General features: G+C 51.6%; 1 protein-coding gene across 3 annotated transcripts in view; it reads right to left on the bottom strand.

The window, feature by feature from the left end:
* Positions 1 to 17,702, bottom strand: part of MIER2 (MIER family member 2) — a 28,402-nt gene that overhangs the window by 3,042 nt on the left and 7,658 nt on the right. Inside the window, exons 3-14 of one of the 3 annotated variants that reach the window (XM_017834493.1) lie at positions 8,391 to 10,979; positions 8,092 to 8,179; positions 7,405 to 7,553; positions 6,545 to 6,670; positions 5,777 to 5,900; positions 4,998 to 5,107; positions 4,289 to 4,358; positions 3,346 to 3,497; positions 2,753 to 2,834; positions 2,556 to 2,650; positions 1,630 to 1,757; positions 506 to 642 (exon numbers count right to left, since the gene is read on the bottom strand). In XM_017834493.1, coding sequence (XP_017689982.1) covers positions 506 to 642; positions 1,630 to 1,757; positions 2,556 to 2,650; positions 2,753 to 2,834; positions 3,346 to 3,497; positions 4,289 to 4,358; positions 4,998 to 5,107; positions 5,777 to 5,900; positions 6,545 to 6,670; positions 7,405 to 7,553; positions 8,092 to 8,179; positions 8,391 to 8,435 — 1,306 coding nt within the window. In that variant the 5' untranslated portion in view covers positions 8,436 to 10,979. Of the gene's footprint in view, positions 1 to 505; positions 643 to 1,629; positions 1,758 to 2,555; positions 2,835 to 3,345; positions 3,513 to 4,288; positions 4,359 to 4,997; positions 5,108 to 5,776; positions 5,901 to 6,544; positions 6,671 to 7,404; positions 7,554 to 8,091; positions 8,180 to 8,390; positions 10,980 to 12,306; positions 12,332 to 17,702 lie in introns of those variants that run through there. The other 2 variants (XM_017834494.1, XM_017834492.1) reach the window with 2 other exon arrangements.

Below are 17,702 nucleotides of genomic sequence, written 5' to 3' on the forward strand. Positions count from 1 at the left end.
ACAACTCCTGGGAGCTGCCTACACAAAGCCTTCATCTGCAGTAGGACAGTGAGGGAATGAACCCATGTTGGGTTCCCTGCGAGTCTTCTCACAGCCAGCTCTGTCTGAAAGCAGCCTGCACCCACAGCCTGACTTCTGGGGCCTTAACCCAGTCTCTGGAGGAGCTGCTTGTGTCAGTGCACTGGAAGCACCTTGCTCAGGTACCCAAAGTTAGTGTATAATTCTTTTGCTTTGGGAATGACCTAGGCCACCCCTCTGAGCCCAACACAGGAACAACTGTTTTATAGTCACCCCTGGTCAATGTAGAGACAGACAAGACTCTTCTGCTCACACCAAAACCTGCACAGGCTGGTATTTAACAGGGGGCAAGGTGAGCATACCAGCAAGATGCAGGGAGAAGAGCAACAGCAGGATAATGGCAGCAGGAGAAAGGCAAAGGAGGGGCTGTGCCACTGAGTGTGGGAGGCAAGTGATCCCCATGGCAGACAGAACAAAAGGAAGTTACCTGTGCTCTCTATTGCTATCTGATCTTGACCAAAGTGAGCATTCAGGCAGCCAGTTGCAGAGGGAATTGGTGGGGAGCTCCGGGAGCGACTGGTGTTTTCTACTTCAACCCCATCCAGGTCATTGTCAGTGAAATCTCTGTGGGGAAAGAGAGAGAGAGCCTTGCCACCACCTTCTAAGCAGAGAAGTGCAGGCAGGAAAAAGGGTGACTGGGATTAAAACCTATCAACAAATAAAGCAACGGGGCTGTAGAGACATCACTAGAATGAATGTCCATCCCTTCTTGGTCTGCAGAGCCCAGTTTAGACTCTGCCCTGAGGAGCTGATGGCAGCATGGCCAAGACCAGCCCATGACAAATCAGAACAGGCTCTCTAGTTTCCTGGAGAGCTCTGTCCCCAGTTTTTCCAAAGGGAAATAAATGGTCAAATGCCCAGGAACATCCAGTTTCATGGAATGACTGCAGTGGGTCCATAGTGTGTCAGCAAAGAGCAAGTGATGAGAACATATTTTCCTACTGTGGAAGAATTTAAGGTTTCAGGTATTTTCCTCTCTTGCATCAAAATTTTAAAAAAATCTAAGCCTTCATCTAATGTTTTTAATTGATTCAGCTTCAATATTTCATTTTGACCTTTTAAGACGTTTCACTTTCAACCTTTTTGAAAAGATGTATTTTGAAAAGTATCTTCTGTAATTAGCATACATTTCAAAGGGAAGAATTTGCCTCAAAGGGCGACAGCAGGGAAATTAATTCAGATTCCAAACCATCAGAAATAGTGGGTTTGAATTTAAAAAGCTCCCTTCCCAAAACCTCATCAAACTGAGTTCTTTCCTTGAAATCAGCTATGAATCCCTGATCCCAGCCTTAACTTTTGCGGGATGCATTTGTCTGAAACAAAACTATTTTTAACACAAGAAAGTATACATCCAAGCAATGAGTTCTTTATCTTCCCTCCCCACACCAACAGTGTTTGTGTTCTGAGAACATCCCGTGCATCCCTCCATCCTCCCACCCAAGAAACCTTCTAGAGAAGAAGGCGCAGTCTATTGAGCGGAGGTGCTTTGCAGCAGGAATCTTCACTGGGAGGTTAATATTACTAATTTTAGTGTGAGAATATTCCACGCACGTGGCTCCAGGGTGGAGGACGTACTTCTTCCTTCCTAAACGAGTCTGCTGAGTGAAGTAGTCATAGCGCTCTGATTTTTTCCACATATAATAATACTCCACACACTCGCCCACTGACCGGGTGCGGACCTGAGGAGAAACATCCCAGTCAGAACACCACGCATCGAGGTGTGTCTCATGGAGCAGGAGCTATTTTCCCATTTAACCAGCACAGAAAATTAGGTGCATTACAGAAATTTATATTGCTATGGACACATCTATGCTGCAGAACAGAAGCACGTACTGAGATTTCCGAGGTGGCGATCGGCCAGAGAAAGAACTCCCCACAGTGCACAGCTGTTCTCACAGACCCGTGTGGGCCAGACATGTACACTCGTGCAGGACTTCCCTGCACTTCCAGCAGCAGCACACTTAGCAGAGAGAGAGCAAACCTGCATCCATTTTCACTGGCCAGCATCAACATGCCCACAATTAACCAGTGGTAGAACTGGACTCTCTGGTTCTGCCAACTCCCAGCACAGCAGCATGTCCCGTGGCCCAGCTCTCCCTACAACAGCATCTGCCATTCTAGAGGACCCCAGGGGACTTTACAAAACATCCACATGCTCAACTCACTCATTCACAGAAGTACTGCAAGGGCTGAGAGTTTGGAAAGAACTTTTGAGACTCCAGAAAGGGCTAATCAGTAATTAACTGACATCACTCATGCAGGTCAGTGGTGTTTGTGACTTCTCCCACCTGGAAAATAAGGCAGAGCAGGGCAGTGAACAGCCCATCACCTGCTGGCATGAGTCAACACAAAGCCTGGGACCGGAACTCGGCAATCCTGAACTCCCTGCATCAGCCGAGGCCCAAAGCACACCTCTGGTGCCAAAGCACCTGCCTCCTTCCCCTGCTCTCAGCAGAAGCTGGGGGGAGCAGCCTTACCTTGTTTGCTTGGATAAGGTGAAAGTTTTTCCCGTGGACCCTAAAGCCATGTTCGAAATTTCTACATTCTTCCTCGCTCCAGGCACAAAGCTCATCTACAGCAGAAAGAAAGAGGAATTGGAGATGTACAGAATCTAGAAAGAGTTGCATTGTGCATTGATGTTTGGGGTAGAACCCAAGTAAGGGGGGGTTCTCACCTCTGATAACCTTCACGTTGAACCGTAACCTCCGTAGTGCCTCTTCTGCATTGAAGTTGCATTTCACCAGCTCATACAAAGCCTAGGAAACAGAAGGAAATCACTCACAGCATGTACCTGAGCAACACACCACAAACCAGCCTGCTCAAGACTCACGTTTGTCTCATAAAACTTATATTTCCCAGGAGCCACCTTGCTGCTAACCCCTGCTTGACCATCAGCAGAGATTATTCCACTTTTTAAGGAACTGGATTACAAACCCCAGGACTAGACAGATGCAGTTCCACCAGCAGATCTGCAGATTACAGGTGTGCCTTTGTGTTCCTGAAGACTCACTTCCAGAATCTAACCAGGCTAACTTAGAGGAAACCCAGCTGCTCTGATATGGTTGATCTGCTGGCTTTTCTAGTCTTCCCATTGGGAGGGTGACTGACCTCCTCACACCGCAGCTGGGCAGTACACTCTCGCTTATCTGTGAGGCTGGAGCAGGGGATCACCGGGATTAGACCTCATTCTGACCTCCGTAGGGAATGTGGCACTGTCAGGCAAGCACCACTTGGGTCTGCACGGGCTGCAGGAGCCACTGAGCTCACCTGTTCGTTGTCCTTCACCACCTCTCCCTCTGGCAGGCTGCTGCCGGACAGCTCGTCCCACTGCCGCTTCACAGCGCGGTACAGGAACTCTTCAACCTCTCTCTCAGGGAGGACGTTTGGGTCCCAAAGCAGCTGATCTTCATTCTCATAGGCTAACAGAAAAAGCACTGAAATAAGATAATCAAACAGAGAATTCTGCTGCTTTTGAGAAATGGTCTGCATGGACATGCATGGGGGAGACAGAAAAGGGAGGAATCCTTTGCTTGGTACTCCAACCCAGCACTAGAGATGACAACCATCTCTCAAGGCACTGCATTTTCCCCCGATTTTGGAGGCAGATAAGCTCTTTATACCCCTTTTAGGGCCCTCAGAACAGGCTCAGCTCACTTCCATTGCTTCAGAAGAGTTGGCTGATAAAGTTTTTGTTACCGTGTTCTCAAAGATTGTTGCTGGGATTAATTAATCCTGGCAACTAAAGACCCCTTTAGCTTTCTTGTCCAGAAGCTCAAGAAGCTGGCACTTGTACTACACTCATTATTGGGCACAATCTGCAAATCAAGGCACCTCTGCCTACTCTGCAGATATCCCACCAAATAAGAAACAGATCAGCTCCAGGGAGCACCGAATGACAGTAACTCGGGCTACTTAAGGAAGATGTCAGAGAGAATAAATTTGAGTACCTCCAGAAGGACATACCTTCCCTTTGGCTACAGCTGAGACGCCCTCCTCCAAACCTGTCACACCAACCCAGTTCTCACTGAGCTTCACCACTTCTGTACCTGTGTTCCCAGCCCTATTCAATCAGGCTCATTTAAGCCAGCTCAGATGTAGCTGTAAATTTGGGTGTCAGCACTGAGAGGCACCAAGTCTGGAGATACAGGACTGGTGATCCAGGGCCAGCAGCCCTACACACAAACAAGGCACAAAGAGCAGGCTGTCTTACCTTTTTGCCTGTGCCTGTTTAAGCGGAGGATGGGAACAGTGGCCTGGTACTGAGGTCCAACCATGATCTCCTGAAACACCACCACAGAGAGGCGGGTAAACTGAAATGGAAAATGCTCCGTGCAGACTGTACTTCATGATTTAGGGACTACACCACCATGAGGCCGATGTATTTACTGGTAGCCCCTGCTGTCACTATTATTTCTAGTGAACCCTGGCTATTTTATAGAGTAACTAAGAAGGTTTACTACCAACCAGATCACACCATGGTGACCCTTGGCATTTACATAGTTTTAATGTTAAAGATCTATGGCAAGCAGCTAAGGCTGGAGATAAAGCTTTTTAACGCAAAAGCTCTCCTGCAACCTCCACAGCCAGGATGAATTTGGGAGCCTGCTCCTCTCTTTAGTGAGATGGTTCCCTCTCAGTAAATCCTGCTGGGAATATTGCATAGCATTTCACCTTTATAGGGCTACAGGCTGCAGATTTAATTTACTAAGGCACAACAGATTTCCCATATCTGAAGCAGAAGATAATTTCAAGATTGTATTAAAAACCCCTCTTGTGACCCACATCTGCCACTGCCATCCACAAAATGCAAGGCACAGAGCAACAGACTGGGGAAATATTACAGTGCTTTGGTGCCACGCTTTCTTCAAACTCAGGAGCACTGCATGAGCTCCCCTTCCCAATGCACTCAGGTCATTTACCTTCTTACACTCGTTGGATGGGATGGAATCCACCTCTGAATCCTCAGCCATGGAGGAAGCACATGGAGATGAACAGGGCTCTTTGTCTTCATCAGCAAGGAAGTTGTTTGCTTTGTGGGAGAGGAAAAGATCTGTAGTTATGAATTTTTTTTTTCTGTTGCTCTATGTTCCCTCTCCTTCCCTTCATTTTCTGTCCTAACGTTCCTTTCAGCATGGTCTGCAGTGACGACTTACCTGTATTTTAGTTTTCTCACTTTAAATAAAAGAATTTGTACACTTGTCACTTGGGTGGTGATGGCCAACCTGGGGAACTCAAACTCTTTCATTTTGCAGGATAGCAGAAGGAATAAGATCACTTCCTGCTGAGTCCCTGTCACCTGCTTTGGCTTCCCACATATTCCAACATTTAGGAACTGCCACAGTGTATCACTCCACTAGTGCTACTGAATTTATTTACTTGTAGCGGTGTCAGAGGAGGTACTGATCTTTCACACTGTAATTACAGCAGGTAGCAAAACAATTCCCACTTTCTCAGTGTTCTGAGTTACAGCTAAAGACAATTCTCCCCTCGTGCCACTGCTCGTCTACACTCCATGCTGCCCTAACCAACGCCCAGCAACGCCACTGCCACGCAGATTTATGGACAGCCCCCAGAAGGGAAGTGGAAAATCTGTTGTCAGGAAACTGACAAAATAAAGAAAACCATTCTTGCCCTCCCCTGCATTTCCCGACCATCACATGTAAGTGAACAGCAACTGCTTAGGAACTATGACACATACAGCCAGGCTGGTTTGGGAATAAGTCCGACGCATCGTGGGACGTGACGGATGGAGTCAGATCGTCAGCTGAAGACTGTGTCTCCTCCTCTTCTTCCCCTGAAAGCAAATCCTTCGCTATTTGTTCCTTTTAACAACAACAAGAAAGTGAAAAATATTTTTAAATTAAGAAAAATATATGAGGGGGAGTGAGGCCTAGAGTAAAGTATTTCTAGCCAAGAGTGGCCACATCCAGAGATCTCCTCACCCTCCCACAGCTTGTCCAAAGACAGATTCTCTCTCACATTCCCCACCACACCCAGATTATTTTCCCTAGAAACACTTTTGCAAGGGTCATGAGTGGCTACCTATGGAAGCCAGAGAGGATGACCAAGTGGCCCTTTCTGTAGAGCTCCACTCATAGCAAATATCTCAAAGATCCTGAGAGAAAAAAAAAAGAATTTCTACAGACTTTAGCCAGAACAGGAGGAGCCATGGCTTCACCTGGGAAAATAGAAACCTTCCCTGGCTCTCCACAGATCCACAACTATGTCCAAAGACTTGCAACCCAAGTTCCATAAAGTTTTTACCGAATTCTTTTTAAAACAGATATTCTTTCTCCCGTCTCTAAATGCTTTATTTTCATGTTTCTGCACCTCTGGGACACTAGACCTAGGCAGGCCCTTCCCCTGGCATTGGTCAAACCCCTCTGAAAAGAGCTCCTCAGGCCCCTTGAGCTCCAGCACAACACAGTAACCTGCAACAAACACCGAGGCAAACAGCAGCTCTCACCTTATCCAGAGTCATATCAGGGAGATTTGGAGTGATGTCATTGCTCTCACTGTCCTGCTCGGAGATAGGATCAGATGCCTCATAGCCATACAGGGCAAGCAGCTCCTCAAATGGCATTTCACTGCTCTGAGCAAGAGGAGGACAAAGCTGCATCAGGAATAGAACAACCACAAGAGCAGACCACCAGCTGTACAAACACAGACACACAGAGGGAATCAGGGCAGCCTTGGGTAACACTGCACAACGACCAAGGCAGGGTCTGTCAGGACCCACCAAAACCTGTTCCTCTAAAGGTATGGAAAAGCCAGGAACTTTCACCCAAAAGCAATACAGTCTAGGGCATTTTTAAAATACATTTCTCTTTTATATTAGATTTCAAGCTGGTGAAAAGGTGCCAAACTGCACATCTGTATTTAACCAGAGGAAGGGAAGGAGCAAATCCTTGTATTAGTCTTGTATCTGGCCTGAAGAGACACTCCCTGTCACCAAGAACATGGTTTGTGTTCCACCAAGGTCTCTGTGGGACCACCCACAGCAGCACCATGTCAGCTTATCTCTCTAGCTCCTCCACTGTGAAACACTGACCATAGCCCCAACAGCTGATGGCTCTTCACCAAGGTGAGCCAGGACCACCTGCCAGAGTGGCTACTGGGCAGAGGAAGGCTCCAAAATTCACTGCTGTCGTGTGTCCTCAAAACCATTCCTTCCTATCCAAATGCAAACCTGACTTGTTGTTGGATGACCTGAGCCCAGTGTGCTGCCAGCTGAGCGACTCAGGGCTTCTCACCAAGGTTTTTGGTACCAGTACTGTAAAAGCAAACAAATCCTGAGGGTAATTTCCCTTCCCCTGCTGCCTTTACCTGAGAGGCACTGAAACTCTTCTCCAGCTCTTCTAAAGATTTCTGCTTCTCCTGAGTATCATCTTCCTCCCTTTCTTCCCGTACACCGTAGTTCTGTGAAAGGATCTCTGCCAGGTTCAGTCGATGATCAGCTGAGCCCATTGACACAACTGCAGGAATAAGAATTTGGATACTAGCACCCCACAGACCAAATCTTGAGATGCAACAAAGCCAGGGATGATCCCTTCTTATGTGTGTGCAGACATGATAAACCAGAGGAAGAGATTAGTCAGAACGGAGTGAGGGGGACGGGGAACACAACTGGCAGCAGTCACTCCGTCAGCACAAAGCCTGGTTCTCTGCACATCCGAGTCCCACAACTGACTGGAAGCTGAATCTGAAGGTTTTCTGAGTATTTGTGTCTCTCCTGACTGGATTCATTGGTGTCACAACACGTGAGCACATACTGCAGCTTTCCTTCATCCAGGGCATTTTTAGGGGAATTACCCCTTATTCAAGAATGGGCAAATGGACATCTGTAGGAGCTTTGGCATCTTTAAGCCTTTCCTTCTGTGTCAAATGGTATGAAAATCAACCAACAGGCTCAGGAGGTGCTGGAAGGAGAAGGAAATAGACAGGCTGATCACAGGGACCTTGTTTCCTCTGGAAACTAGACCAACAAACAGAGGCATCTTTGACCTGAGGTACCTGCTGCACTCTGAAGGGCGGGCTCTCCAGGACATAGGCTGCGGGCTGGGTATGGGACCACCCTCGGGCTCTGCCGGCCAACTGAGGCCTTCAGGAAAAGAGAGGAACATGGCTGAGACAGCTCTTCTTAAAAATGCAACACCCTCCATCCACTCAACCCCACCAACAAATGCAATTAAGTTCGAAGCAAAAGGTACCCAACCCCCCACAGGACAGCACTAAGAACTGTGCTGCACAAAGAGAGCTCATGAGGTGTATTGAACAGTTCTTTCCAGCCTGCTCTCCACCGGCCTCCTCACCTTCCCCTTAGTCTCTGACTCCATGAGGATGTGCTTCCGTTTCATCCATTTTACCTTCAGCACTCCACTCACTACTTATCCTCTCACCAGTTTAAGACCTGACCTTCATGAGTTACATCTTCCCTTAAAAGAAGGACCTGGACTCTCAGCTGTTATTCTAAACACACACATCATGTCTGAGCAGAGCATTTTTAGGGACTGACCCTTTGGAGAGACAGTCTGAAGCAGCCGGCCACAACATGCTGGTTTCTCCCTAAGGCCTCACTGCACCCAGGCGTTCAGGGGGGTGAGCAAAGAAACAGAGCTGAGAGGCACTGAAGGAGTCTGGTACAGGCAAGGAGGGAGAGGCTGAGCCAGGCAGACATCGCCAACAGGCACCTGCAGTGTGGCATTCAGTGCTCAGTTACAAGTTCAGGCAGCAGCATGGGCTGAGGCCTGGAAAACGACCCAGAACATCTGCTGCTCCTTGGGCTGCTGTGCATGGAAGTGCTGTTCATCAAGTTCAGCTGAGGTAGGGAGCAAGCAGGTAAATAACCAAAGCTTTTGCGTGACTGAGAGCACCCAACTGTGGAAGAAAATCCCAGTGTCAGTCCCCCAGTCACCAATGACATCTCTGTAAGATCCTTAGCCATTAACAATCTCAGCTGTGCACCATCACTCCTCACTCACTCAGTGGGAACCAGGACATCTACAATGCTTCCATACAAGGCTCTTACAACTTACTTAACAAGAAAACAAAGTACAGCTTCACATTAGAATTTATCCTCCAGCAGTAAAGCAAAGTATATATCAGAAAAGCCACAACAGACTGTGGGTTCCAAGTTAGTGCCTTCAGCTATCAACATACAGACTGCAAATTCCGTAACAATGAAGAAGATGCCTCCAGCCCATATGGTGCATACGCTGCACTGCGACTCGCCGTCCCCAAGTGCCTGATAACCCCCATGGAGACCACTCTGGCTCCAGAGAGAGCCCAGCAACTGTGCCCATGAACAGGAGGAAGAGTTAGGGGATGATGAAAGGAGAAGGGCACAGAAAGGATTCAGACAGCCTCCATTCTGAGGACAGTTATACCGGGAAATGTCTCCATAACTTGGGAAAGCGTCCGTGTGCCTTTGCTGGGCTTTGCTGCAACGTGACCAACTATCCCTGTTGGATAAATCCTTCCAAGCAAGCAACTGTGGTTTCATGGAAAGGGTGTGGTCTACCCTTACTCCTTCTGGTCTTGGGCGATCTGCAGAACTGCCTTTGCTCAGACAATGATCTATCGATCGATGGCACCTCCTTGCCCAGGGATCACTAAGTCACTGCATGCAAAGGCCTCTGAAAACAAGGACTGAAGCTGTTGGCATGCATGGGCTGGCTTGAAAAGGTGTCAAGAATACTTCAGAAATTATGAGATCTCCTATTAATGACCACGTGCTGAAATAAAGAGGAACAGCCACTATGACAGTGTGACAATTCTGCAACCGATCCCGAGTTTATTTCTCTGAAGCACTAATGGAGCACTAGAACAAATGGGAATGCCATGAGCTGGAGCCACCACAGGATAACCAGCACTGCTGTGCTGGGGCTGAGAAAACAAGAAACAAGTGACAGACAAAGCAAATGGCCCTTTCCATGCTCAAATTTAATTACATGTGAAACTGAACAACCCCTCAGATTACTTACAAATCCAGAAGACCACGGAAACGAGTCAAAGTCAAAGGAATAGGACAGAAAGGTAGGTCTGGCTCAAAAACGTAATGATGACAGAAAGAATATTCCTGATTGCACTGATTGCCGATGCCGTACAATGTGGAGTTACTTTGTCTGAAGGTAAGGGCAGTCTGACACTTCAAGTGCAAGTATCACACAGGAGGCGGAAATGCAACAGCATGGCATGAACCAGAAACACATTGAGAGTGGTTCTGGGCCAGGCATCACTGCTCTTACTGCTGGTGATCGATTCAATCACCGTGAAAGGTCGCAGAAAGGAACTCCAGTTATTCTGACACTGCACTGTGATGCTGGAAACTGGCTCCTATGCCCATGGGGCATTTAATCTTGAGGGGAAAAAAGAGAAATTAAATTCCTACCATCCCCAGCACCGCTTTCCTCCTGCTAGTTTATGGTGCTCAGGCATAAGAGTAACTTTCCTCTCAGAAGTTACATAGAGCTTGATCAATTACTCACTCTCATGTTTGTATTTCTGGATGACTCCAGCACCCCCTCCCTACCTGTGGACTCAAGGTTTTGAGCACATGGAACAAAGCTCAGCCCTGGTTTAGGAAACACGGGCAGAGGCAGAGCCTGAGCTTTCTGCACTGACAAAGCCATTTTCCAGTGCAAGGCCAATTGTGTTTCCCCAGAGAAAACCCTCCAGGCTGAAACCACTCCTGAAAAAAAATGAGGAAAAAGAGGTTTCTCTTTCCATTGTTACTCCTTAATAACTAATGTGGTTTCCTGAGCCCGTCTAACACGTATTTCAAACTCAGTGAGAAGCATTCCTGGTTCCTTTGCCTTGTCCACACTCCTTGACATGGGGCCATTTTCTACAAACTCAAGCTGTAGCCAGAGAGAAGCAGCACAGATGGAACCAGATTCGTCCTGCAAGTTATGCATCTGAAAGAGCAAAGAATGAACAGATGACACGACACATAGGCCACCTCCCGCACTGCTCAGGAAGATCAGGGCCCCAGTCAGTGGCCCCAATCAGGGCCCTGCACAGTGTCACAGCAGAGATGCTCCACAGCCAAACCTCACCAGCGACAGCTCCTGGATGTCCCCAGGACAGACCTGTGTGAGCCACAGAGGTGGAAGGTGCCGGGGCAGCACTTCGGCCCAACAACGTGCCCAAGTAACACTGGCACAAACAAATGCAGCAGCCTTAGTGCTCCACCAAAGGCCAAACTGTGGTGGATGAGTTGACAGACCAGACACCACCTTCCTCATTCATAACACTGAAATATCCTGGAAATGAAGCCCTGCCCTCGGAGAGATTCAAAATCCTGCCACAGAGCAGCCAGCTACCTCAATGTCTTCCCAGTACCCTTATTCCATGTCATGGTCACCATGAGGGTATCACGGTGGAAATGAAGTGTGGAAGTCTCACAACAACTACTACAACAGGTCAAGGATATTTGAGGAACACAACAAGGCTCGATGAAGAATGGCATCACCAGCTCTAAGTGTGGCAGAACAACATCAGAAACGTTTTGGCACAAGGCACCAAGACAAACACGACGTGGCAACAGGGGAGGCAGTGGGGGGTCTCTGCCTGGCCCCCTCATCGAGGTGGTGAGAACCATCCTGGCCACCCAGACCAACCTTTCCCAGCGCTCTGCCCCTACAACGGCCCCGACCTCCGTGCTCTCCCACTGCCCGGGCTCTCTCGCTTCCAGGCTCCGCGAGCCCTTCCGAACAGCTTCGCACCCCTTATCCCTGCCCCAGCCACCCCACACCACCGCTGTCGGGCCCTGCTGGACCACAGCCTCGGGGCTCCCGCTCCGCCCCGACGCCTTCCCGTCCGCCTTCTCCGCCCCGCGGTCCCGCAGCCCCCGGCCCGGAGACCCCTCCAGCGCCTCTCCCCGGCCCCTCTCTCGCGGGTCAGGCCGCGGGGCTCCCGCCCCGCCGCCGCTCGCCCCGACTCTCCCGCCGAGTCCTGCCCAGCAGCCCCTTCCCCTGCCCGCCCCCGCCGGCGCCCCCCGCTCGGCCCCAGCGCCCCTCCGCCCCAGCCCGCCCCCGCATCTCGGCCCGCTGCCGCCCGGGGCCTCGGCGTCCCGAGGGACCCCGCCCCGCCCCATCACCCCGCGCCGCGGCCGTAGGACCCCGGCCCCGGGCGGGCGCGGCTCGGGGGCCCGGGGGTCGCGGTGTCCCCGCCCGGCCGGGGGCGGCTCCGGGCCCGGCGCGACCCCGGCGGCGGCTCCGCGCTCACCTCCGCCATGGCCGAGCGCGAGCGGCAGGGGGCGCGGGCCCCGGATGCGGCGGCGGCCGCTCATTGGCTGCGGCGCCTCGGGGGTGGGGCCGGGCCCGGGGACGTCCGAGGGTGCGGGTTTGGGGTCCCGGGTTCGGGTCCCGGCGGGGCCGGGCCGGGCGGGGTCTGGGGCAGGGCCGGGGTTCGGGGCCGGGGCCGGGCGGGGGTCCTGCCCCGCCGCGCCGGCACCGCCCGGAGGCGCCGCCGAGGAAGGGGAGCGGCGGTGGCCGCAGGAGCGCTCCCCGAGCGCCGGCCGGGCCGTTTGACCGCGGTCGCCGCTGTGGCTCCGGCTCCGCAGAGCCCCGCAAGGCGATGAATGACCCGGAGAGCGGTTGTGGCCCGGGCAGCGCAGGACCCGCCGGGGCGGGCGGGTGTGAAGGCCCAGGGAAGGTGCACAGCTCCGCTGGGGCCAGGCCTCAGGAACACACCGGGGACCACACACGTCAAAGGAAAAACAGTGCTTACAACCCCAACCTGTGCCTCCTTCATGGATCACAAAACTTGAATCTCCAGGAAACACCTTCAGTGATACTCGTGGGGCACTTGGTTAATAAAAAGTCACTGCATCTCATTTAGGAGTTACACAAGAGGGAGATCAGGGTGGGAGCCCAGGGGTGGTCCATGCCTCACAGGGACTGGGATGTAAGTGCTGTCTCATGGTTCCTTGCTGTGGCTGTGCTTGGAGGACCCCAGAGATGCACTTGTGGAAGCTGCTCGATGGGTCTTTCCAGTTCTGTTTAAGTGATGATGACCACACGCTTCCAGAGAGCAATCCTCTCCAGCATGCTTTGTCCTTTAGTGTCCCCCATCTCCAGGGCTTCCTGTGGCAAATGGCCCTGCAAGGGAGCCCCGGCCCCTCAGGGACCCCCCAGGCCCCTCAGGGACCCCTGGGCAGCAGGGCAGCACTTCCCTCAGGGTGTTTGGTGATGAGCTGCCAGTGCCACTGGCAGGATGCTCAGGGACATTTGCCACAAGATCTCACCATTTGATCAGGTCCTGTAGATTGTCCTCCCGCTCACGCCAATGCCTGTGCCTGGATCTGCAGCTGTGGAGCTGTGCTTGTGGAAGCCTCGTGCTCAGTTGCTGGGAGCAGCCTCCTCACCCTGGCAGTTGGCTCCGTGCTGGGTTTCAATCACACTTTTGAGCTCAGGAAGCAAAGTGTTATCAAGTGCTTCTGAAGTGTGGTGGCCCTCGAGCTGAGAACCAGAGCACTTCACCAGGCCTTTGTTCCATTACTCAGAGCTGTCTGGCTCTTCTCAAAGGACTAGCAGCTTGCAGATGCTATTTGTTCAATTAAAAGAGTAACCTCGTCTCTGGCTTCAGAGAAATGTATGCAAAAACTGCTTTCTGCCTTGCTCCCAGCAGTGCATCCAGGTGTTCTGTCGCCACAAAAAGCAGAAAGGTCAGGGTTTTGAGTCAAGGCCTGGGGTTTGAGTCAAGGCCTGGGGTTTGGTTTAAGGCCTGGTGTTTGGGGTTAAGGTCTGGGGAGAGCTCCCCTTGTTATTGAGGGTCTGCCCTGGAGCAGTGCCCCTGCCAGCTTCTGCTGCTCCATTTAGTGCTTGCAGTGACAACTGCCCGGCTGAGTCTCTTTAAGCAGCTGCACTTCCCTGAGGGAGCAGTGAAACACTTGTCAGGAGACACCTCCATTGCTGAGTACATAAATTTCTGTCCCCAGAGTGACCAGCACACATCCTGCAGCCCTGCCAGGCTCTGCAGGGAGCACATCACCCGTCCCTGGAGCTGGTCAGTGTGTGAGCAAAGGCAGCCCTGCATCAGTACCCTAAGCCAGAGACATTAGTGCCTGACATTCAGTACTCTGAGATTTTCAAAGGCAATAAAAAAAGCCTGACAGGCATTGGAATATCAGGTGGTTCACGCTCTCCAGGTGTTTGTGAGTGATTAGTCATGACACTCCTGACAGCAGCAGTTGTACAGTTGCTGCTCCGTGGACAAAGACGACAAATCACAAAAGGTTGAAGTGGCTTTGGCTTAATCTGGGGCTGATTTGCCTGTAAAACTGGACTGGCCCTATGTCCTGCCCTCCTTTCTCTCCTCCACCTATGCCCTGCCTATTAAGCAATGCTGCTTCTTGGAAAAGCTTTGCAGCCCTGAGATGAATGGCAAACTCTTTTTCACTTGATGCAGGTCAACCATGGGGTGTTTAGCTACAAGGGATTGTAGATATAAACAAGTTTACATGGGTTCAAAAAGGAATGTTGATAGGAAAAAAATTGCATCAGTATTGGTAAAGGACTGACCCATGTGTGGGAAGGGGGAGGTTTGTGTGGGGCTGTGTCATGCCACAGGTGAAGGGTGGGCTCAGTGCTGAGGAGGGCACAGAGCTGCTTGGACAAGCTTTGACTATAAAGAAACTCCGAGTTTCCGGTTGGGTGAGGCTGTTGACAGACAAACAACTTCAGTGCTTAACAAAGCAGCTGTGAATTAGGCTTCAGAGAAGCACCAGTTTTCACCAATGCTAGATGGAGCTCTGGTACTCACAAACACCACACTCCTGTAGGCTTTCAGACAAGTGTTTATACTTCCGAAGGTGTTCGTGTCTCAGGATCCACCGTGGCTGTCAGCTGTCCAACACAGCTTACAGGGCCTTTTCCAGGTTCACTGAGGCAGTAAGGCCAGGTGACAGGATGGGTGGGTCAAGGTGAGTGTCATGGCTCCGGAGTTCCATTCTTGTCCTGTTCTCCTCCCTCTCTTCTTCCACTTCAAGTCATCACAACCTACAAATGTGATTTATTTACAGTCAAAATACTTACCATATCATAGTCTCTGCAGGGCTCACAAAAATGGGTGCAGTATCTACAGATGTAAATTCAGTGCAGCCATGGGGTTGCACGCTAGGGATGAGTCGGGAGAGTCAGATAATGCCCAAGCTGCCACCCCATGTGCTGGAACACCAGCTGGCACTGCAGGGGCAGCAGGAAGATGTGGTTTGACAGCAGTTCCAATAGAGACGCCAAGGGTTTGCAGTTTCTCAGCCTTTGCGCTGGCACAGCTGCCACATAAACCACCCATGGGATGGTGAATCCTTTCAAGATGTCGACGTTCTGAAAAGGCCAGTGCTGAGAGCACAGGGATGTCTTCCCTCACACACCCTGATGAGCGGTAACAGCCAGAGGTCCAGCCGAGGGGACGGCAATGCCACACAAAGCCTCTGCTGCTGAGGGACACACTGCCTGCTCACTGGCATATCGTGCAGTGCCCCCCTCACCTGCTGCTTCCCCACAACCGCTCAGCTCCTGTGGGATTGATCCTGCAGCCTGTGAAGCTCCTGCTTTTGAAACATACGCTGAAGGCAAATATTCCTTGCTGGTGTCAGTAATCAATAGCAGGTGTTTGACAAAGGATGCCTGACTTGGGCACCTGTGCCCCTCTGCCATGGTGCAGGGTGTTCCCAGGAACCCCTCATTGACCCAGCTGGGGGGGCTCATCCCCAGCCAGCCTTGAGCCTGTCTCCACCAGCCCTTGGCCGGACACACGTATATGTGTACCCGTGCACATGTTCCTGAGTATCCCCACACACTCACCCCTTCAAACATCCCCTCCCCCTGGGCCTGGGGGGCTGCTTGTGTGTCATCCCAAGCTGGTGACACCAGGAGGGAGCTAAACGAGGGAGCACTGATGAGGAACTCATTAATTCTGGTGCCTGTCAGCCTCACAGGATGATAAAACACTGCATCCTTCTGGAGCAGCGGGATGCAGCGGCGGGACTGGGAAGGAGCAGTCTGTCCATCCCGCACCCCTCCCACCGCCGGCCTCCCGTCCTGCACCCCTGTGTCCTGACATACAGCTTGCATCCAGCCCCCGTCTTCCCCTGGCAGATGACCCAGGAGGGGTGGGAAGGTTGCAGGGTGGATGAAGGCCGCTGAACATGTGGGTTATCAGCTGGGTTTGTGCAGGCACTGTATCCACCACAGCTGCAACCTTGCAGCAGCGGCTCTCTGGGGTTTGAAGGGGCACACAGAGCAGGGATGCTGCCCTCCTTTCCAGCCCCGCACACCCAGAGGTGCCTCAGCACAGCTGGAGTATGACTGTGTGCCCGCATGCGAGTGTGTGCCAGTGCATGGGGTGGCACGTTCACGGGGCACCAGCACGTGTTGCTCCAACTGCCTGCACACCAGCAGAGGCTCTGGTGGTGCCTGGCAGCGTTCCTAATGAATTCAGTGATGCCCTTCACATCAAACAGCCACAGGAGAAGGCATTTTTCAGCCCCATCTTTATTCAACGGCGCCAAATACGCCACTCCCATGCCTCACACTTGCAAACATCTTGTTCACAGCTGCAGCTTCAAAAGGACCAAGGGAGAAGGAGTGGGAGGCTGTGAGGGAGGCAGGGAGCGTGTTGGGGCTGCCTGTGGTCACCATCCCCCGTCAGGGAGGAGCTAAGACCCCTGGACACCATCGCAGCTCTGCTCTTCTGGAGTGCCCACAGCCAGCCAGGCTGGACCAGCCTGTCCCCAGCCACCCTGCAGAGCCACGCGAGATGCCTTGGGCAGGGTCTGAGGCTGGAGGCCAAGCAGAGGGGCAGGAGGTGGATGGAGGGCAAGGGAGTTCTGTCCTACTCAGAGCTGCCTCTGCCCCCTCCTCTTCCTCCCTGCTCCACTTTCAGCCCATGCCATCCATCTTGCAAGGCTGAAACCCAATTACTGTCCCAGGGAGGGGGTGGTGCAGCGGCAGAGATGATGTCCATTAGCCCCGGGGATGGAGATGGAGCGATAGGAGCTCTAATGGCCTCTCCAGGAGCCCTGATGGCAGCCTGGCTGCCCCAGCTGCACGGGTTGACCCCAGAGCAGTTCAGTCTTGGTTTGCAGTCCTCGGCAGGGATCAAGGTGCAGATTTGGAGCCATGGGCATGCACATGTTTGTCTGTGTATGCTTGCACAACTTAAAGCCACTCCAACACCCACAGGAGCTGCCCCAGTCATCTTGACTGTAAAGCAGCCCAGAGCTGTTTCCTTCCCACCTTCACTTGTCCCATTGGAAGGAGGATATTTGGCGGTGGAGCCTGCTGAGCTCTGAAGTTTAATTAACCTTGTCTCCCCCCTGCACAGCCTTCCCTTCCTCTGCTTAAATGCCACAAATGATCCTATGCAATTACTAATCTGCAGAAGGGAAAAAAAAAAGATTCCACATTTAATTGCAGAACGTAAAAATATTACAGGGTCATTAAAACACCATGAATATGGAAAAGAAATCCACAGGCATCCATGCAGATAATGGCAGGGAAAAGGGAGCCACAGGTGAAGCTGAAAGGTGGAAAGGTCACTTCCATCTGGATACACCATTAACCCCCTGCTCCAGACAATCTTCAAGGAACAGTGAGGGGGATCTCCAGGGTCTCGGG

Source organism: Lepidothrix coronata, unplaced genomic scaffold (genome assembly GCF_001604755.1).
Source record: "Lepidothrix coronata isolate B3197 unplaced genomic scaffold, Lepidothrix_coronata-1.0 Scaffold233, whole genome shotgun sequence".
Taxonomy (NCBI): domain Eukaryota; kingdom Metazoa; phylum Chordata; class Aves; order Passeriformes; family Pipridae; genus Lepidothrix; species Lepidothrix coronata.